The sequence below is a fragment of the Poecilia mexicana genome, unplaced genomic scaffold (assembly GCF_051168715.1).
Source record: "Poecilia mexicana isolate PSO_F unplaced genomic scaffold, ASM5116871v1 scaffold_4, whole genome shotgun sequence".
Lineage (NCBI taxonomy): Eukaryota > Metazoa > Chordata > Actinopteri > Cyprinodontiformes > Poeciliidae > Poecilia > Poecilia mexicana.
In genome coordinates this window covers 27002016-27024453 of record NW_028263373.1, presented here as the reverse complement: position 1 = coordinate 27024453, position 22438 = coordinate 27002016, and the positions used below count along the sequence as shown (strand labels likewise).

The 22438-nt window shown below is 38.0% G+C and overlaps 1 protein-coding gene across 2 annotated transcripts in view; it reads right to left on the bottom strand.

Annotated features, from left to right (window-relative positions):
- rab6ba (RAB6B, member RAS oncogene family a) overlaps nucleotides 1-22438 on the bottom strand; it is a 57445-nt gene that overhangs the window by 14228 nt on the left and 20779 nt on the right. The window contains exons 2-5 of one of the 2 annotated variants that reach the window (XM_014974686.2): nucleotides 18522-18580; nucleotides 8008-8061; nucleotides 7487-7613; nucleotides 4691-4802 (exon numbers count right to left, since the gene is read on the bottom strand). In XM_014974686.2, coding sequence (XP_014830172.1) covers nucleotides 4691-4802; nucleotides 7487-7613; nucleotides 8008-8061; nucleotides 18522-18580 — 352 coding nt within the window. The remainder of the gene's footprint in view (nucleotides 1-4690; nucleotides 4803-7486; nucleotides 7614-8007; nucleotides 8062-18521; nucleotides 18581-22438) is intronic. The other variant, XM_014974695.2, reaches the window with a different exon arrangement.

Sequence of the window (22438 nt, the reverse complement as noted above, 5' to 3'; positions counted from 1 at the left end):
ATATTTTGAGCTCCTTTCAGAATGAGCTGTTTAAGGGCTTCTGTCACTTTAAAATCCAAATGAACTGCTGCTGGCCACGCCCCCCAACTCAATGTTTACACTGGCAAGTGAGAATAGCTGCAAATAGATGCGCAATTAAACAACTGTACACCTTTGAAAAGCAGATGTGGAGCCTCCTGCACAAACAAGAATGCAGCAACAAAACACAAAACACTTGTCTTTTCCAGCAGCCATTGAACAACGCATACAGCAGTAAAACCAGCTAACCAAATGTGCTAGAGCTCTGCTCCAGTTGCAGGGTAACAGGTTGCACTTCGCTGAGGTTGTTAGGTGAGGGACAGTGCCTGCTGATTTGTGATGTCACATTCCAGAGGTTTTGAAACGGATCATTTTCCAGACACCAAACAATAAACTTATTGCCAAAAAACTTTTTTTTTTTTCCAAGCTTTTGGGTTGTTTTTAGAAGCAGCAGAAACCCAAATGGAGGAACAAAAACATGCAAAAGGTGAATTTTGTACAATACTTCACCTTAAAAGCTATTCTGGCACAGACTTAAAAATGAAAAGATGGTGATTGGATCGGAACCATTTTCAGCTTGACCAGTTAATCGGAAAAATGTAAACATCCTATGTTTTTCTGATCTGTGAACACTCCATGCCAAGCGCCATTAGGATAGGATTAGGATGGAAGGCTGGTCAAGAGGAAGGAAGCCTGAATATCAAGTTTTAAGTACCAGCAAACTAAGTTTGAGGTTAGTACAGTTATGCAAGAAAGTCTCTAAAAGGACACATTTTCTCTTACTTCACCAGATATTCTAGGCAAGAGAAATTGTGAGCAGATAACGCAAAGGTTTCCCAAATTACAACAAAGTTACTGTTTTATCATTTTTGGGTTAGAAGCAACAGTGTTACTGGATTTGATGACCTTTTGCAGATTTCTAAGTAAAGGTCAGGGTCAACATTTTCTAGATAAAATCATGGAGATTGTCAGCTCCTTAAGCTTGTTTACATTTCAAGCTGAACTTTACTACTATGAACTTCCTGACATGAATGCAAAACTCAGACCATGACCCTCATCACACCATCTAAGCAGTGAAACATGGTGGTGGCAGAATCATGTAGTAGAGACGTTTACCATAAGACTTACTGCTGTCATTGCAGCTAACAATGGTAATGCCAACTTTTAGGGCTGGACAATAAATCAATAATACATATCACGATAGACATAATTGATGTCTATAGATAATCCGATAGAATATTCAATATATAGAATATTCACTGAACTCCGATCCAGAACCGCACAGAATTCTGGGAGATGTAGGCAGAAGAAAGCCTTTAGCCACTTAACCTCTCACAGCAAGCTAAGCTAGACTGGTGGCTCACATACTCATTGGTTACCTAGCAACAATCTGTTGAGTAACTTGCACAGCAGCTGTTTCAGGTTTTGCCGCTGTGCCTCTTTACTGCTTAAAAAAATATTACATATAGTGAAAACAGTTAAGATCACATCACCAGTTCGGCAATCCTTCATAGATTTTTTTAAAATTAATATACTGATATAAAACACATAAATTGAGTTTTTGACTCAAGAGGGTAAAGTATAAAGTGGCACCACACTTTCTATTTGTCAGATGTTTTGGAATTCATTTTTTCCCCCATTCACATGTATCCGCTACCTTGTGTTTTACATTGAAACCTTGTAGTAGAAATGTGAAAATCATGGCATAGTAGCTGTACAATTCATGCTCCTTCTGCTTAACAGTCCATTTTTTCGTGGGAAGAAGAAATTCTTCTGCTAGCTAATTATCCAAAATGTTGTGGTAGTTGTTCAGGAGCAAGTATAAAAAAGAAAACGGCAAAATGCAACGAGCTGGATACCGTGGAGCTTCTTCTTGTCGGTGTGCAGCTCACCAGGCTCTGCTTGGCTGCTGCCTCCCGCTGCCTGGTGCACACCAGATTTCCCACATGCTGAGCTCCAGCAGATATGCAGCTCCTACTCTGTGCATACTCCCCTAAGCACTGAGCATTGTGAAAAGCTCCACCACACCCCAGTGAGCAAAACCAAAACCAAAACAAAAGGAAAAAAAACTCTCTGAAATGCTTTGTTCCCAAGTGATTCATACATACAGTATGTGTAAATTCTACAATACTGCAACAGGGAAACCAAAAATTAAAAAGGCGCTAAATACAGATGGTGTGAGAAGAAAAGATGCCAAAGACGCAAACTGAGCAGAATTTGATAATTTACGATGCAGAAATCTGCCCGTCGCTCACTCTTTGACACTTTTGAAAAATTGTTAATTTGCTAAATCCCCTTATGTGACTCAAGAACCTGAACACACCTTCTAAACATTTGCACGAATGTTCCTATTAGCATTGTTTCCTGATACTAATGAGGCCTTCCTCTGCAGAAAGCTGAATAATAAGCTCGTTATTAAGATTTAGAATGATCGGGTAAGAAAACATTTGCTTCAGCTGGAGCACTGATGGACCATTATAATTTTTCTGTGCTGATTTAGCTAAACATCTGTCAGTTTGTCCGGTCCACACAGCAACAAGGCTCATTTCCCCTCTCAAAGTGGGAGATTAAAGGAGGACGCTGATGTGATCTTAATGCAGTAAACTGAATTTATTTCTTTGCTGCAGCTTTAATATTCAGGCCACATTAAGAGCAAACTAAATTAACAGTGAAAAACTGGAAAAAGTCCAACAAGAAACTAAGATTAGAATCAAACAGCTCACTTTCTAAATGTTATTCAACCCAAATGTTTAGGGTGTAATCATAACAATGAGTGGTCCTCTCCTACCAACACCTCCTACAAAACCAAAGCTTTTCATTCATCTTTTGCTACAGAAACGGTGAACTTTTATTGGCAGCTCCGGTGAGACACATCCAAGAAACTGCCGCCATCAGCATTTTTCCTGATTTCCTTTCAGTTCCTGACATACTGTGAAGTAAAGCGCCAAGGGAGTTTCTCTGCAGCTCCGAGCTGTTGACCCTCGCCAGGGAAATTAATGCATTTTGTACCAATGAAATTACTTACCTCGCAAGGATGGATTTTCCTGGAGCGAACGTGACATTCAGTAAAGCGGCACAGTTCAGAGGAAGACTGCAATAATGGAAGCACTTTCCAGCATCCATATAATACTAATGAGACAATATGGAGATACATGGAGAATGTAAAGCATGAATCTAATAAAGGGCATTGTGTACGATGAAGATCCATCACATATAAACTACCTTTCTGTTAAATCCGTTTTTGTGCTGATGACACGTTAACGCATAGTTTGCCAGTACATGTTGGTGTCCTCATCCTGACCTATTTTTGTCTTTATCTTCAAACAGGATTTAATTAACAATGTCTACACATGCATTTTCTACTCTTCTGATTCCTAAAATGGCAAACCTCAAGGTCCTGTGCTCAGTTTTCTCAACGTTTTATTCCTTATGTTCTTCTTTTTAGCCACTTCCCCAGCAGATCCACAACACACTCTACTCTCACCGACTGACGTAAAACGACAGATGAAGCCAATTTTCTCCAAGTCAACTGGAAGAAATCCAATGCATTAATGATTGGACGAAAATATGTCAGAGTCTTCATGCAACTTCTGTCCCACCCTGACCCAGTCCAGACCTATTCATGCTCAAATCATTTGTCAAAACAAACCCTTTTCAAAAGTGCTTTTAGGGCATCACTGATTTGTGTGTCATGTTTATTAACTTTATTTTAGGATTTTATGTTACTCAATACTCTGTAAAGCCCATCATAAATAAAACGTAAGATAATTACCATCACAACCCAAAAAGAACAATAAGAGGATCAAAGTATGAAACCTGGACTAATTTTCTTGACTGGTTGTGTCGTAAGGTTCTGCAGGTTTTAGCAGATTTCAGGCAAAGAAACAACTTCACCACTGAACTAAAAAGGATTATTTCCATCTTTCTTTGCATTGATTCCTTTGTGTATGAAGTCTGCCTGTGGCCTACATTTTGTACACATGCACCATCAATACATTTAGCCAGCGCAGCCTATTTTATGGTTCAGTTCCTGCTGTATTGTGTTCCTAATAATGCAAGTTTCTGTTTCCCATCATTCCTTAGTTTATTTTTCCCTCAGCATCTTTAAATCGACTCTTTTCTCCACCTATTTTGGCTTCATTAAGAATCTTGTATCATCAGCATTTTCATTTTTTCTTTTATTTTGATGACTGTACAAATCACAGTCACAAACAGGATGTGCTGAGGGATAAAACATTTCATAATTACAGTTTACTTATTTCAAAGCAGGTGTTCTGACCCGAGTCGCTCCAATGAGAATCGGCTGAGTTCCAAACATCACAACAATGAAACTAGATTTAATTCATCCCATAAAGCTAATGACTGTGTTCATTACAGAACGTGATTATGTAGCGTCAGTAAGTCCTCGCAGATCTTCCTGCACTGCTTGGACTGTAACATTAAATTCATATGCATCCACATCATTTCCATCTCATTAATACAAAGATGTACTCTGCAGCAAAGCATCTAGACTCTGTGTTGTGTGAATGCAGCCGGTGGTGTCAGCCTGCTTTGTTCTTGCTGTTCAGCTGCATGTGCCTTCAGACAGTCGCTGCGCCTCATAGTTGCCATGGCGTCGGGGCATGAAACGAGATGCTGGAGTTAGCTGGCAGGAGAGGACGGAACTACATACCTCTTGTCTGCTAAGTCTGTTTTATTGCCAACAAGCATGATGATGACATCACTTCCTCTTTCTGTTCTCACGTCGTCAATCCATTTCGATGTCTGCTGGAAGGAATTGACATCTGTGGGGATAAAGCAGAGTGAGATGACACCAAACAGCTGAGGCGATAAACAATGCAGCAGCACCAGTCCTCCCACTGCTGTAAACTAACATGGAAAGTATAGAAAATGGTGGGGAAAAAACACGACTGTTGAAACCTTGGTAACGAAGTGCTCCTCATCACATTCCCTCATCTTAGTGCATTGTTCCAGAACATTCACAGCTCTGACAGTAAAGCTGCAGTGTCTGACTTCTATAAAAAATGTTTGGTTTACATTTGTTAAAACTGTCATTATGTCGTGACAGCGTAGTATGAGAGATAATCTGTGAAAAAAATAAATACACTGCTTCTGGTCAAAACCAACCAATCAGAGCCAGGAGGAGGGTCTTAGTGCCGTCGATCATCCTCATGTGTGAGCTTGCTCTCCGATACGCTACAGCTGGTTCACCACAACATAGCATGCCGTAAATGCTAAGGTGAGTTAGCATGGCAATGACAGCAGATAAATAATTTTCCTGTTATTTTAAGTCATTTCTCCACCTTTAACAAAGTGAGCAGTGCATACATGAGCATGATTGACAGTGCTAGAACCCTCCTTCTGGCTTTGATTGGGAGTGGTGCATTTCTTCTGACCACAATAGTAGCACTTGGAGGAGGTGGAGAAGCTCAATCTTTCTATAGATTATCTGTTTCATTTTATATATGGTGACAGTTTTAACAAATATGCAAAAAACATGTTTATAAAAATTGTATGTCGCATTATTAGAGGTTTTATTTGGAAGGAATTTTGATGCATCATCTTCTTTGTACTTCAAAGCTAAGAACTGCTTCCTGTTGGCAAATCACTTAAAATCTCAATAAAATTATATTGAAGTGCGTTTGATATGTGTGTAACATTCACAGAAAATGTGAAAAGGTTCAAGGGGTTTTAGTAGTTTTGGAAGGCAGTAGTTGACATGGAATAATACAAACAGCAGTGAAGTCCCATGGTAAGTTATTAGACTTTAAAGAAATATGTCCACTTTGCCTGGCAGGGCTAACTGGCTGCTACACTGAGGCCTGTTTCATTTACTGGATATAGATTTTGATAAAAGATTTTATTTATTTTCCAAAGTGAACCTCAAACCTGGTAAATCATGCTTTTGATGTTTGTGTATATCATGAGACAAAAGTTACATATCATAAAACCATCTGATATTATTTATAGCCAGTGCTTAACTGTACAAAATAAGAACCCTGCAATATCTAAAAAACTATACTGCAGTACAAATATATGTAGCAACACTACTGATGGGCTAGTAGTCACTAATCAAGCCTTTTAGACTCCAAATGCTGGAGATGCTAGAACAAAGCCTAGTCACGTAACTCATAAGACGAACCACAGGGGACAGACAGCCTCAGTGAGAGTCAATATAACTAAATGTGCCTTATACATTACATCAGGCAGCACATACTGTGTTAATTCAAAAAGTCTTACAGAAAGAAATGGACTCATCTTGTTCCATTTAATGAAAGTTTTCAAAAATTTGAATCAATGGGACTCCTATGGTCACACTGTTCCATTCAACATACCTGCCAAAATCACCTTGATTTCAACCTTATTTCAACAAGTCCTTATAAAACTACAGAAAACATTGGAGGTGTGTGTAACTTTGTACATTTTTACACTAACTTTAGTTTTAATCCAATGGTGAGAACTGATAACTAAAAAGTTAGTTTGGCTAATGCTAAAGCACTAAAACAACAAAGTATTTAGTGGAAGCTAATGATAAAGAAATTTAACAAACACCAGTTATTAAAGTTGAAGTTGTTTATAAAATGAAGTGAAATGGTGTGATAAAGCAAATCAAAGATAAAAGAAGTCATTTACATTTAAAAAGTAAGTATTATGCAATTTACAGCCACATATAGAATCATTTTATAATGAAATATATTTCCTTCAGTTGTTATAAAAATGCTGTACATATCAAAGATGACTTAAAAGAAATTTTACTTCCTAATTTAAGGCCTTGAAATTGGGCCTCTGTCTCTTTAAAAAGTCTTGCTCTTTCTGCAACTCCACCTTCAGGAAGTCATCACATATTTTCTCAAGTAACCCTTTAACCTAGTTTTTAACAGCAATGCACTGAGAAGTAGCTTCTATAGTGAGCTCAGCTGATGTGCAGTTCTACCAGATGTTTACTAATTGCTGCTCTGAGGAAGAGCTTCATCTTTGTAGGCGGAGCTAGGTCCAACCAGGTGTATGTCACACCTGAATGGTTGCCATGAGATTCAATGATTTCTCAAACATGCATGAAAGAATCAAAACAACACTCCAGGTAAGTTTTTGATGAGGGAATAACATAATATGATGTAAAGCTTAAAAAAGTTGATTTATCTTAATACTGCCCCTTTAAATCAAAACTTAAATGAGTTATTCATCTTTCAGAATATAAAAAGTTTGGTAAAGTCTGTTCTCCATACATTTTCCATTTTCGCCACCATACTTACCCAAACCTTGGAAACACTTTTCATACGTTTCTTATGTAGTAATCCTGTCATTCTGTCTGTAACAACAATCTCCAGAGTCAATCCCCTTCAGTTTTAGTGAGCACAATGTGAGTCTTCTGTAAAACTCATCATGTGAAACAGAAACACACAGCCACAAAAAGACTCCACTAAGGAGCACAGAGTGAAATAGAAAAGCTGTCATCTGGGACACTGACTTGTAATGTCGTAGACCACCACGGCCACGGTGGAGTCCCGTATATAACTGGGGATGAGGCTTCTGAAGCGCTCTTGTCCTGCTGTGTCCCAAAGCTGCAACCTCACCTGGGGTTCAGAGAGAGAACGCTGAGGAGGGGAAGATTATTGAGACAGTCAGAGAGCCTGGAATCAGCTGGCTCCCTCCGCACACAGACACTCAGTCACCGATAACACAACGAAAGCAAGATTCACAACAGGGCATTATTCAGACGAACAGATCCGTCATTTCCAAGGTTGTACTGCTTTTTTTGTGCCTTTTTTAAGATAAGCAGACAGCAAAACAGCAGATTTCATTGTATCCACCTACGCAGCACAGAAAGATGACATGCTGTTCCCTCAGTGCTGCTCAACAGTCTGAATGCATATACATTACTGTTAACTAACACCACAAAACTATCGACGGAGACAGCCGCTGCTACTGGGAAATACAACGTTTTCACATCTTTTTATGATATTAATCACACGTAATGAAGGTCCTTACCGTTCGATCTTCCAAGTACATTGTTTTAGACAGGAAGTCGATTCCAATTGTGGCCTGGAAAGGAAAGAAGATATCAACAAACCAACATCACTAAACTCGACTCTGAAGATTATCATTATTATGATACGTGACATAAATATGATCAAATCTGCAGTGGAATCCAGGCAGTTGTTACACACATTAGCACTGTGCTTAACCAAAATACATCAAGAAGGTTGTTGACTTTAAATGCTTTTTACACTCAGTTGAGCTGTTTACAATCATGACTCACATCTTCCTCAGCATCCACTTATGTACAGCAATCGCAATCTAATCATTCCTTTTATTGTGTCATAAGGCAGATGGCAGTGTTCTTCTTCGAGGCGTGTTTACTTTCCACTTCCAAGCCCACGGCTTCTTTGCTTTGCTGCCTGTCATGATCTCATCAGCTGCTCCGGCTCTGATGAGCCCAAACTGAGAAATCAATGCTAAACTGCAGATCTGCATTTTGTTTCACGGCGCTGCTTGTCAGAGCTGTTTATTTAGAAAGATGTGGAAACATTGCCTGCGTCCTTTTGTGATGCAGATCGCTTTTCTTTTTAAAGGGAGAATAAAAGAAACTGTTCTGCTTTTCGCATATGAAGTATTCTTTGACAAAACCTGAGTTTAGTGTAAATATTCTGTTAAGCAGCACAGCTAAACGTATGAAAATAGAGACAGCTGGCCACGGCAGATGTGATCGGTGTGTTTTTCATGTAGCACTCTGAGATGTACAGGTGTGGCGCCGGGGCTGACCCAGACCTGTGCGGCCGGCTCCAGCTGCTTCTTTAAAGTCTGTGTGACCTGGCAGACTGCAGCACAGTCCAGCTGGAGTCTGAGTTATACCTGGTCAACAGGTCCAGTAACACTGCAGAACTCTCAAGTAAAGATGAACATTATTTTCAGAACTTCTCCTGAAATACTTTCCACAGTGTTCATATACACTTTATCCATGATAAAATTGAAAGCATGAGACTTTGGAGATAAGAACAATATAAATGAATTAATGCAAAATAAAAGGAAAAGAAAAGAAAGAAAAGTTTCAATTCACTATTTCGCATCATTTCATACCATTTTTAATAGTGTGTGATGTTATTCTAGATTAAGGGTAAACTAAAATACAGCATTTTATGTTCTGAAATGTCTCTCCAACACACACACACTCTTTACAACTGACTGGTCCAAGAACAAGACACTAATTAAACTAAATATCTTACAATTTTAATAATGTTTAATGCATAAGTCTTTGAGCCATTAGGACTAATAAATATTAATTACATTGAAACAATCCAAACAACTCATGTTTAGGTAAATTACCTTCCTGCTCAAATTAAATGCTAATCTACAATATACAAAGAAAGTTATAAAAAAAAAAAAAAAAAAAAAAAATTATATATATATATATATATATATATATATATATATATATAACATTTTCTTGCCAAGTTTTAAGACCATTTTTAGTTTAATACCAATAAGTAGTTTTGGTTGCATAATTAACCATTTTTCCTTTAATTTTTGTGGAGATCAAAGAAAATTCCTGAAATATTTTTCTGCCTTTGTTAGTCTGTTCTTGGTCTTGGAAAGTCTGGTTTTGGCCTTAGTCTCGGAAGATCTGGTCTTGGTCTCAAGCAGTCTGGTCTTATCCTTGGTCTTCAAAGATCTGTTTTGGTGTTGACCTTGGAATGTCTGGTCTTGGCCTTTCAAGACCAAAGTCTTGGATCTGGAGGATCTGGACTCAGTCTTGGAAGAACTGGTCTTGACTCCATCCTTGGTTTTCTTGTTTCCAGCAAATAGAAACAATTTTGGAGAATCTAACCAACCTACAACAGGAAAAGTTTAGTCTGATTTAACTTCAGACAGTGAGAAAATAAAGACTGTATCTAAATCTTTTAAATAGGTGTGTGAAAATATCTGATTAAAAGTCTAAATTTGAAAAACTGTTTGCAGTTGAAACCAAATATTAGATTTTACTTTACTACCAAACTGTGAAGTTTGAATATCAAACACTGTCGAGGACTTAATACAGAAATCAAGCACTTGAAAACACCTAATTGAAATTCAAGCATGTTCAAAGATTTCAAGCGCCTACACAAACCCAGTTACCGAAAACGGGAGAAGTTCAGTGCAACATTTGTGTGAACCAATGCCTAGGCAGGTGAATAGATGTATATGCCATGTTCCTCTCTGTTGGGCAATTCAGCAGGGTGCCCACTGCCCACTGCCCACTGCCCACTTTGACAGAACTGAGCATCAGCAGCTCGATCACGCACTCGTTTCCTTGGCGATGCCAGCAGCCACACTGGACTGATTCAGAGTCTGGCAAGGATACAGGATGTCATTTATACTCTTCTATTAGTCTCAGCCACATCAAGCACTGCTGGGATCAAACTACACGGACTTAAAACACAAGAACTGGGGACGTGACAATAAGGAGCAAATCTGAAAAATTAAATCAGGATATTAAATACAAACTCTAGATAGCTACAAAATAAACTAAATTTTCACTTTGCAAGTATAACAGACAACTAAGGAACAGTTTTCTTTCAACTGCTCTTAAAAAAGAAAACGCAAAACAAAGAATATATTCGGTAATCAACAGCATATTAAATATAGATATTTATTACTGCTAAACCAGATTGAAGATAAACATAGGTTGTTTTAGGAGAATAATAGAGATCTTCTAGGTTCTGTATTGCTTCCACTTTGAATATAGAATCCCTCAGACAGCTATACCATGCAGAAATAAGATCATGGGAAATTATTAATGTTCCTCCTGTTTAATTTTTAACAAGCACATAATGTCAGGAGTCTGGTCATACATGCCCCACCCATTCTGCTGCCAACTAGGGCTAAACCTGTCTTCAGTAGACAGGAGTGGTTCTAATAATTCCCCTCCCATCTTAAAATGTTAAGTATAAACATTGTTGGAAGCGAATCAGATATTAATCATCATTTAGTTATTTGTTGGACTCCATGGTAACAGAGGTTTGGAACACAAACTACATTCAGAAGAATGTCATTAAAATTAGGGCTGCAAGATGTAAAAAAAATCTTGTGATGATATTGGTAAATATTGTGATCGTTTAAGTCTCTTAAACAATATCTTAACTAAAAGAAATCATGAAAAGAAAGAAGCAGGAAGAAGCATAAACTTAGACCTACCAACTAAAACACATATTCCACATCAGCTAACTTCAGCATTGTGAAGGTTTCCTGTATTTAAACCATTAGCCATTTATTTTGGTAGGTGCCAGACTATTGATAAAAGAATGAACAACATGTTTCATGTTTTAGACATTCACAAAGAAGACTGAAACAGCTTTTGAGTCTGGTAATAGTTTTAGAGAGACTTCAGAAGAATTTGAAATCAGTCAGTCGAGATGGAGGACTCCGAAAACACCTGCCGACACGGGAGCTCTTGAAACCTAAGATACAAAGTACATGTTGGCACAGTCAGAAAGGGACTACACACAGACTAGAACTTGAATATATAACACGTTTCCCAAATTTCCTCTGCAGAAAACCTTCTTCTAAATTCAGCAGGCTAAACAAATGCTACTTTTAAGAGAGAAGAAAAAGAAAAAAATCTTCTGACAGCTCTGTACCTACCAGGACTTTCAAGGTCCTCCATCTAGCAGGAGCGCTGACAAACCGAGCGACCCTGAGTCACAGAGAGCCCAGAGGCATCTGCTCACAGCGCTGCCTTCAACAGCTTATTAAGAACACACAACGTGGTTCATCTGAGGTTTGCTGCCAGCACTGTTCAGGGGAGTAAATCTGTCCATGAACAAGTCTCCTCTCACAGACAGCAGGCTGAAACAAATCAAAGACCCCGAGACCCTGAACAGCACTGAAGAAGGACAGAGCAGCTTTTTTAAGACTACATTTCTCGAGTCAAGGAGAACATGGATGCTTCAACTCTGATCATCATTGTGGTGTTGTGGTTAGAAGAAAAAGAAAAGTCAGTTTATTATTATGACAAAGGTCCATGCTTGATACGACGGGTAACAAAGTCACTTGGCATAAGCGCAAAGGACGAAGCATGGCTAGGGTTAGGGTTATGTCCGCTTCCTAAGTTGCATTTTCTTCTGAGTATTTTAGACCTGCTCTATCTAATAGGCAGGGGTCCATTGTAATGGATAACATTATTCAAAATTTTAAAAAGATCAAAATTTCATTAATTGCCGTTTCTCTGATTTAAATTAAAATAATTTAAATTATGTTCTACATGTTATAAATTTCTGTGTTAGCATTATGAATCTGTAGTTTTGCTAACTCGAAGTTGCTTATCCTTTATATCGGTTAAGATTTCAACATGTAAACAGAACATCCAGAGTTCGATTTCATAGCTTCAATAAGTTTATTGACTCAGTTAACCTGGAGCTCAAAGGTTAGGTTGACATAGAATAACATTTATACTAAACAAGTTGGAAAAAATGAGGACGGCTTTTTGCTTTTTTTCCCAAAGATGGCGCTAACATTTCTGCCTTTGAGTAATGAAAACGGGCAGAAAAGAGCAGCTGATTCTGATTATTTGGGGAGAACAGACAGATGAAATCACAGCCTGGTGGCCAGGCTTGACTGACAGCTCCGACGCAACTGACAAAAGCGTGGAGCCTCCAGGGACCCCAGAGCCCTTTAACATGTGCTGCCAGGCAGCAAGGACGCCTGTCTCAGTCTCTCTCGGCTGAATGGCTGCTTGATAGGAAACTGCTGCTTTAAAAAAAGGAGCAAATGCGGCTCGCCTCACTGACATCCTCCCGCTGCCTGGAGCTGCCGCAACGCTCAGTTTCATCTTTCTGACGTCCGTCGGTCACTAAACACACCACTGCTCCTCTTTCAAATGACTCGGCCGCATCTGCTCGACTGTCCGAAACTTGACGAACAATGAATCAAAAATGCCAGCCGACGATCCCGGATGTAGAAGCTGGAAACCATGACGGCATAAATCTGCACATCAGGACAGGTGTCTCCTGTGGGCTCTATTCAAATCAATTTTCAACCCTCATTGGGCTAATATATCCTCCCCCCTCTGAGCAGCAGCACAAACACTCTCACTGATCTGATGCCTGCTGCATTTTAATTAAAATGTAAAGGTCTCTGGAGTTGAGCCAGAAAAAAAAACAGCAAAATCACTGTCAGCTCTACCTGCTACTGAGAAAGAGGATTATTGTGCATAAATAACTATGAATTAGGGAAAACTGAGTTATAGTTTTGATCCATGTCAATTAAACTATGACTAGCATCACAGCAGATGGAAAAAAAATGCAGGAGCTATATTTTTCCTTTTGAGTTCCAAAAGTCAAAAATATTCTAGAACACACTAAGAAAATATGAGATTAATCGCAGAAATGTTCTTGGATAAAAACAAAAAAAGGAAATTTTTGAGTCTGAAAAGCCCCAGAATTGCTAGAAAAATCTCAGAAATTTTGAAGTTAATCTTAGAAATGTTCTAGAAAAAAAACTTAGAAATTTTCAGAGATTCAAAAGTCAAAGATATCCAGAAGAAGAGGTCTAAATGTTTTTTTAGATGCATCATAATGAAATAGAGATTATGAAGCCTTTTATTAAACATACCTTTCCTTAAACAAGCAAACAGAAAACCAACCCGCTTGCCGCATTCCTCCCTGCTGTTGCAGCCACAGCTGTGTCGGCGTTAAGACTGACATTAAACACAATACGAGCGCTTCATTCAATAAGCAGATGCTTTCTATTCAGCGCCAGCCTGCTGCCTGTCCCTTCAGGTCTCATTACTTCCAGACTTCTGCAGAACGCCATTTATGTGTGAAACCAAGTCCCCACATACTTCTTATGATGATTACATTAAATGTTGGCTTGGATGGCTAATAGATATCCAGACTGGAGTTTATCCAGCACCACTTAGCCTGGGAATTACAGCAGCAGCCTTGGGGTAAGATTGACTGCAGACAAGCCACACTATTCCAGATGTATTGATAGAGCGTCTGGCACCTCTGAAAATGATGCAGACATAACACTCATTCATAAATTCTAGTCTATAAATGAACAAACCTGTACCAGCATATTAATTGGTGCACATGCAGATCAGCAACAAACATATACCACTTCTATAACAGAAGGCAAAAGTGGCAGCAGCTGCATGGAACGATGCTGCTCCACTCGTGTTGCCAAGTGTCCAACAGCTGGATAGTGCAGTGGCGAAAGTCACCAGACAGAAAAAATGACCCATGGAGGCATTAAATACCTTTACCGGCACTCGACAGGGTTTAAAGTTAGAGGAGTGACAGAGTTTCAGTTAATTATCTGGAGGGAAAAGTAGTTGTTCTGCTTCAGATAGTTAGCATCAGGAGCAAGAATCCGCACTGTCACTAAGAGCGTTATTGTGAATAAAGTACAAATTCTCGTTGCAAATCAAGGATTTTCTCTCTCTCAAAAAAAAAAAAAAAATCTAATAACAATAGCTTTGCAGCTGGGCACAGTGAAAGTTGAAAATGATGATTAGAGTCCTGCAGTTGAATGAAACATCCACACACACAAGGATGTCAGTCTGGAAAATCACCAGTGCTGCTTATCCAAAGTTTAGGATTGATGTCAGGTTAAAAACAACAACTAGAAAATTAAACAGGGCCTGCCAAAGTGTGTCCGTCGGTTGCAACCCAGCGTTCTGATGCTAAAAATTAGCATCAATGCTAAAGTAAGTCACAATGTACTCAATAGCATGTGGAGAACCACAAGCATGTTGAGTAACATGGACGTACTCCATTTAGTATGTTAAAATTAGTGTGCAAGCTGAAATTAACCAAAATGCTAATGTTAGCCTAAATGCTGCCAGTGGCATGTGGGGTATAACTAGCATGTTTACATTGACTTCCTCAATTCGGTGTGCTAAACATGGATAATGAATAATGATAAAAAAGATAAAAAGCTATTTTTAGGGAAAAGGCTATTTCTAATGCATAGCAATGCATGGGGCCTGCCATGCATTCCTATGGCAGGCCCCAATAAGATTACCTTATTGTTGTTTATCCATCAACACACTGAAGTGCTGTTCTATCAGGTTAGAAATAGAAAGTAGCTCTGTAATTGTGCCACTTCTATCAACAGTCACATCATCAATAATCAGCAGTGACCCCAATTTACTGGCAGCAATGCATGTCCATGTCTAATGAGTTTATTATGGTTTGGACAATCAGCTCTCCCATTCCCACTGAATGTAGATAACATTCCATTAATCAGCTTCAGGTAAAACATGTCTTATTCAAAAATCTTGTACGGGTTACATCAAGTTTGAGTTTCACATGAAGAATACTTCAACTCTCATACTTATTTTATATACATATAGTGTTTCAGTCGATTTGTTTTCCAGGTTTTAATATTCAGGAAGGTTTAAAAGAAGTAATTTTGTCTCAAATGTCAATTTAGAAATGTTAATTATAAACTGCTTGAGCTTTGGTGGAAGGATAAGTCATAGTTGGAATATGTACATGCTACCTTGGTTTTATCCAAACATCCATCAGTGTTATTTTAAAGTTCAATGTGCTGCTGAGCACACCGCTTTGACTCTCCTCACTTTTTAGTTCAAAATAGGTAATGCAAATCTGCGCTATGTAATATTAATGCATTATACTATTGAGATTAAGCGCATGAGTTAACTTCGTAAAAATGTAAAGTTAATTTTATTTCCTACGTTTCATCAGATCAGAGTACAAGCCATTTGAGGTCAACTTCCTTTTACAGACGGTGCATGCCTCCTCTTTTTATTCAACAAAACTAAACAGCCTTATGTTACACAGAAGAACCTCTCATCCTGAAGGCCCCCAAATACGAGTTTTCTTCTAAATCCACATATGTAGGAGGTATTTGGAAGGCTAGCAATGTAGCAGGAGGCCCTCCACTGCTACCACCACGCTACCGCTCTGCTGCTGCTACATGCACACTGTTGTCTCCTGGGCCTGCCACAACGACAAGCAGATGGTAGAAGAACAGCTCACTTCCAGAGCCATCAAGAGGTGTGTGCAACGTTGGCAAAAGTGCGATGTGTCTGGGCGAGAGCGTCACTCTGACAAAGCTGTTGTCTCGAGTATCATAACTCCGTACAGTAACAATGTTATGACACTTTAATATTTTTGAAGTGCGAGTGGAAGAAAGTGCCTATGAACTGGTTGCTTTTAAACTGCGAGCTACTGACAGAGATGTGAATGCAGCTAGAGTTTCTGGGTAGTGAAATATGAAATACTGAAATCTACATGGGTGGGTTATAAGTCCAGTGCAAAACGCCCAAGGATGAGAGAGTCATAATGAAGGTTGTTCCTGATTCCTAAATAAAATTATGTGATTCATAAAAAAAAGGTGTCCTAGAAAAAGATGTGTTCATCAGTATTTATGACTATAAGAGATTCTCTGCATTCTGATGATTGACACATTAAACTTTCTGTTAGTGCTAAAACAATAAGCACAATATTTCTCTTTTATTAGGATTGAACACTTTCAATAATTACCACAATACAGTTTGAGAATAAAAGTCTAGTTTATAAGATTGAATCTGTTTCAATATGTAAAAAAAAGTTTAAAAATGTATTCAGAAAATATAATGAAACTAGTAGTGGGTGATATGAACTGAAATGATATTTTGTGATAATGAATGTATCAAGTTCTTTTTTTTAGTTCTTTTGGTTGTGACTATGCTCCTTTGTAATGCACGTCTGTAGGATACCACTCACGTAAAGAAGTGTGACTTGTATGACTAAACTGCACGCAGGAACTGCATTTGATCATATTTTCAAATTTATTGATGTCTATTCATACTCTCAATGAAAAAACAGCAGATATAATGGTAAAACTATCAATCCCGAAAATATGACAATTTTGAGAGATTTTAAACAATCAAAATCTATCGTGGCAACAATGAATCAAAACTCATAAGAAATGTATCGTGATAAATAATGAACGATATAATAAATGCATAAAATAAAACACCTGATAAAAATTTCTGAAAGTGGACAACTTTGCAACCATGGCTCAGTGGGTTAAGAAGTCATCATATGGCTTCGATTTCATCAACCGCCTGCCACATGCTAATATGCCTCAGTATATATGAGCGTGTAGTTTGTGAGCACAAATCACTATATCTACCAAAGCGCTCTATAAATTCAGTCCATTTACCATTCACTAGACTCTCTTCAGAACTGCAGAACGCTATGGATTAACAATGGCACTTTCTCAACTGTACCAATCCCATTTGCAAAATATGAAAATATGTTTGAGTACAACCAGAAAAATAATTTAAATGAAGTTCAACGTAGTATTTCTAGTCTCTTCTCTATTTTGAAAGAACCTCCCCCATATTGCCTTTAAGATCTGTTGTATTACCTTTTAAAGTATATACATATTATTATTAACATTTCCTGTTTGCCTTTTTTATTGTTTAATGTTTCAGTTCTTACTATATAGCATGCTGATTTTCTAGAGATTAACCACAAAAACCACGACTGGTGTCCACAATTCATCCACCAGCTGTTCTGGTTCAGTGTAGTTTGTAGTTAAACCATCCTCCTCATCTTCATGCGGCTCACACTCTGACATCTTGGGACCAAGATGACACCAAACAATCGATCAGAACAGGATGTTCTCAGAGGGAAGCTTCACAGAGTGTGATCAGCAGGTTGCAACAGAAACATAGACTCAGAGTCTATCATAGGAAGATCTAGTTGGTTAGAAATGGACCTCTGTTCTTTTGTATCACCCATTGGTGCTGCTGCTACCCATCCACGCCCGCCGCCTCCCACTTCAAAACATCATTGATCTGGTTACTGATGTTAAAATGCCATAATTTGGAGTATAACTATATATGCAAAAAAAGATAAATCAATTTCTTTTTTTTTATTTCAAGTTCAGCTCAAACTTATTCGCTTTCCTCGCTTTGCCTGCTCTAATAACCACAATGTGACGCTGCAGTTCTTAACGTAATCTCTTTTCATATATTAGATTGTGAACTAAATGAGCTAAAAGACACGGAAATTCTCATTCTACACTATCCATAAGGGTGAAAGATTTATGTGTAATTCCAGTTTTATGACTGCGTAATATCATCCTTTTTTTTGCTTTTAAAGCAATAAACCCGCAGGCGTTATTAAACCGTCTGTAGGCCTGCAGATGCTCACGAAGATCTCCAGAAGTGCTGGAGCTGCAGAAGCAATATTCTGTTTTTAGGATTGCGAGTGAGGTTCAGCTGCTCTGCAAAACAGACCTAAAAAAAAAAAAGAAAACAAAAAACAAAAAAAAAAGAACTAATCTTCACGGGAAAATAGGTACTTTTCGACTCAAACGCAGCTGTTTTAACATGTTCTGTCATTTTACACATGGCGGTTATTTCTAGTAAAGCTGGTTATACTGGAGTACATGTCTTTGATTCATGAAGAATATCAAAAGAAAGGCTTACAACCCTTGTGACTGATCAAAACACATAAGTTGTAACATTACAGACTAAATAACCAGCTACATAAACAACCACCTACCTGATATGTGTTGTCAAAGCTGTCATACATGAACCGTGTGATCAGAGATGTCTTTCCAACTGCAAGACAAGAAAAGAAAACGATAGTTTCCATTAGAGCAGGGGTGTCAAAGTCAAATGGACGGAGGGCCAAATAAAAAATTTAGCTACAAGCCGAGGGCCGGACTGATCGAATGTTCATTGAAATTTTTTTAAATGACTCATATAGTCTAGTGAACCTAATTGAACCTACTGAAAACCTAACAAATATATTCCAATATGATCAGATAAATAAAGCAATATTTTCTTATGGCTCTGTCAGTAATCTTTAATTTTCAACAGACACAACTGAAATATTTTTAAAATATAATTGGATTGAAATACAATAAAATAAAGTGCAAAAATCTATTAATCCACATATGTCAGAGTCAAGGCATTTAGATGTGTCGCCGGCAACACATCTAAATTTGCAGTACCGTAATTCCGCCACACGTAGCGCTAAGTGGAAAAATTCCAACGGTTTCTGAAAGGGGAGACGTTGCACTTTCCAGCAAGTATCGGGTTAATACGGTAACTTCGCAGCTGCAGCTGCAGAGAATGTAATTAATCCGGGGGGCACTCGTTTAATAGATGGTATATTTCGGCAATAACTTGGTGGATATTGAAAGTTCCGGTTGTTATGGATACATGGGTAAGTACATCATCTCACAGAACATTTAAAGAACTACTTACAGTTCAAATAAGGAAGATATTTTTTTTCAGACGGGGTGCCGGCTTGCTGCGGTCTGCGGGCCGGTTCTAATAATAAATCAAGATCATCCCAGGGGCCGCAAAAAACCTTCTCGCGGGCCGGATGTGGCCCGCGGGCCTTGACTCTGACATATGTGCATTAGAGGATGAACGAGACATTCAGGAAGTAGACTTTTTGTCATGGCTGTCAGGCCTGGCGAGGGAGCTCATTAGAGCGAAGAGGTGACTGAGGGGGGTCAGGTGTGGCATCTGGTCCGCATGTAATTGGAGTCACTCTGTTGCTGCAAATCATTTGGATTTCCTAAAAGCTGGGAACTTTTAAAAGCTTTAATAGAGGTGAAATCTACTTTAAAGCAAATGGTAAATAAAGTAAATGTTTCCAATGTTGAATGATATATAAACAGTTGGAAGGATGGGCAGATTGATAGGATGGATAGATAAAGGGATGGAGGAACAGGTGACAGATGGATGGATAAATAATGAAGGGATGGATGGAAGGACAGAGAAAGGATGGATGGCTGTATAAGGTGTACAATGCCTGTACAAAATATTTACTCCTTGGGATGTTTTACCCTTTTATTGCCTTTACAAATCAATCATGATCAACAAAATCTGGCTGACATAATTACAAAAAACCCTTTGATGTCAAAGTGAAAACTAATGTCAACCATATAATGGCAATTACATAAAAAAAAAATTAAACCAACCCAAAATAAGTGATTGCATAAATATTCACCCCATTTAAAGTGACTGACTTAATTCAACAGAGGTCCAGCCATGTAGTGCTAGCACACGAAAGGTTACTGAAAAGTTTAAGTCATACAAGTAAATCTGGAGTTTAGCAGAATCCATCATCAAGAAATGGGAAGAATATGGCACATGTGTAAATCTGCCTATATCAGGTTGTCTATTATTCTCCAGACCTGAAATATACTTAAAAATAAAATCCTAGACTTTTCCAAACTGCATAACGCTTTCACATAAAAACACCATCAGATAATGATGCTTTATTCCCCATGCTTTTCTCACTACATTCATGTGTTCCTGTTCACAAACAGAGCAGACAGTAGTTATATATGAGAGCGAGCCACTGAACGCTTTGATTAGAATATACAATGATTGCTGTGATGATTGTGTTTCCAAGTAGGCCTGCAATGTGTCAAGGAAGCAAAACATTGCTGAGTGTCGCAATTATAAGACTTGTGTTAAATAAATAAACAAATGCTTTAGTGTTATTGTCTTTGTGCTTTGGTTCACTACCCATGGAGCACTTAAATATTCTGGATTAAAATAACTACATTATTTAAAGCAACATTGTTTCACTGAAAAGCTTGAATCAAGCAAATGAGCATCTTAAGTGCAGGAGAAAATGGCTTCTTGATGAATCTAGAAGCACAACTACCGTCGTACATTTACACTGCTGAAAGCAAACATACATTTTCTACATTTTGGCCTTTCCAATCAAAAACTTTTAAAGTGTTTTACAGCATTAGAAAACTAACAGCAGCATGATCACAGTTCAGGAAAAAAGCTGTGGGCAAGCTTAAAGTTAAAATCTTTCGAGCTTTGACTATCCCACTGACTCAACTCAAAAGTTGAAAAAGTAAACATCACAAATAGTGGGTTAATCAAAGTCCAAATCGAACTGCAATTAAGAATCTGTAGGAAAGACTCAAAAATCTGAAACGCAAACTGAAATCTGAGAATTATGCATGTCTTTTTTTTCTTTTGCTTCTGCTTTGTGTGATAAAATCCCAATTAAACATCCAAATTGTGTTGTAACATGAAACAGCAAATGGTTTAAGGTGTGACATTGGACAAAGTGACATTAAGTTAAATATTCAACAAAATGCACAGCCTTTCAACACATCTACTCAGAATATGATATAAATTCACAGTGCAAAAAAGAGAATAATCTTAAACTTAAGCTTTAAGTTTAAGATTAAGCTTTTCTCTGTTTAGGTCTGATGGTCATGACTCAAACATGATCATCTAGGAGACAGAAATGTAGCTTTTTATTTATTTATTTTAGAGGCACTAATAGCATGCTACATCATCATTAATCATTTACAGAAACCGGCTGGATGCAAGTGTCCAAGTGATAGATAGTTCTTAATTATGTTTATCTCACAAATTTTATTAATGAAAGGTACTGAAGCAGGAAAAATACAGAAGCCAATAGGATTCAACTCAAAACTCTGCTTGTGTTTTCTGCAGAAGGGAAGATAATTGACAATAAAATAGTTGCATCTGTGACTTCTATGTCTTTCACTTCAGAGCCATAATTTCTTAGTGTAACAACATAATCCGTCTCCCCGCCCAAAACTTCAACATGTGCAGCCTGGGGAGTAGTCATTCAGGGTTTTTATTGCTCTTAAAAGTTGGTGAAACTGAACTCATTATTTATGCAACAGACACCAACCGCAAGTGAACACTTCAAATACACAGCGACAGCCTCCCTCGGTAAACATAATCTGTGCTATATTCACAGTTCATCAAATGGGCGGCCCAGTTGCAATTGTTTACAGGAAGATTTTATCAGCCAGACTAATTACACGCGGCTGTGCCTTCACTTGGTTTCCATAGCTGCGAGGCAGACTGATGTGCAGCCACCGATTATTTACACTGATTTATTAATACATCATCTGACTAACGTTGCTCCAAAGCTGTCTTATTTTGGGCACAAGCCATTTGACTTAAAGGTAACCTAATAGCTCATCATTCTAATGTGGATAGCCCTAAAAAGTGAATAAGTTATATTATATATATATATATATATATATATATATATATATATATATATATATATATATATATATATATATATATATATATATATATATATATATATAATATTAGATCTAAACTGCCTTGGCCAGCAGGTGGCAGTAAAGCCCATAAAGTTAGCTTGATAGTAAACAAAGAAGATGCGTGGGACTCAATGGCACATGTTCAGAGCCATATAAATAAGTTATAAATAACTATATAAATCAACAGCTTGTCAGAAACAATCCATCAGAACCAGGAGGAGGGGCTTAGCGCTGTCAGGATTGCTCACAACATCCTCCTTGCTCTCTGCTATGCTATAGCTACAAAACCTGCAACAAAACAAACAAAACCTGCCATGAATGGTAGGTAATACTTTATTTGAAGGGGGTGAATAAGACTGTCATGACACCGTCATAAACA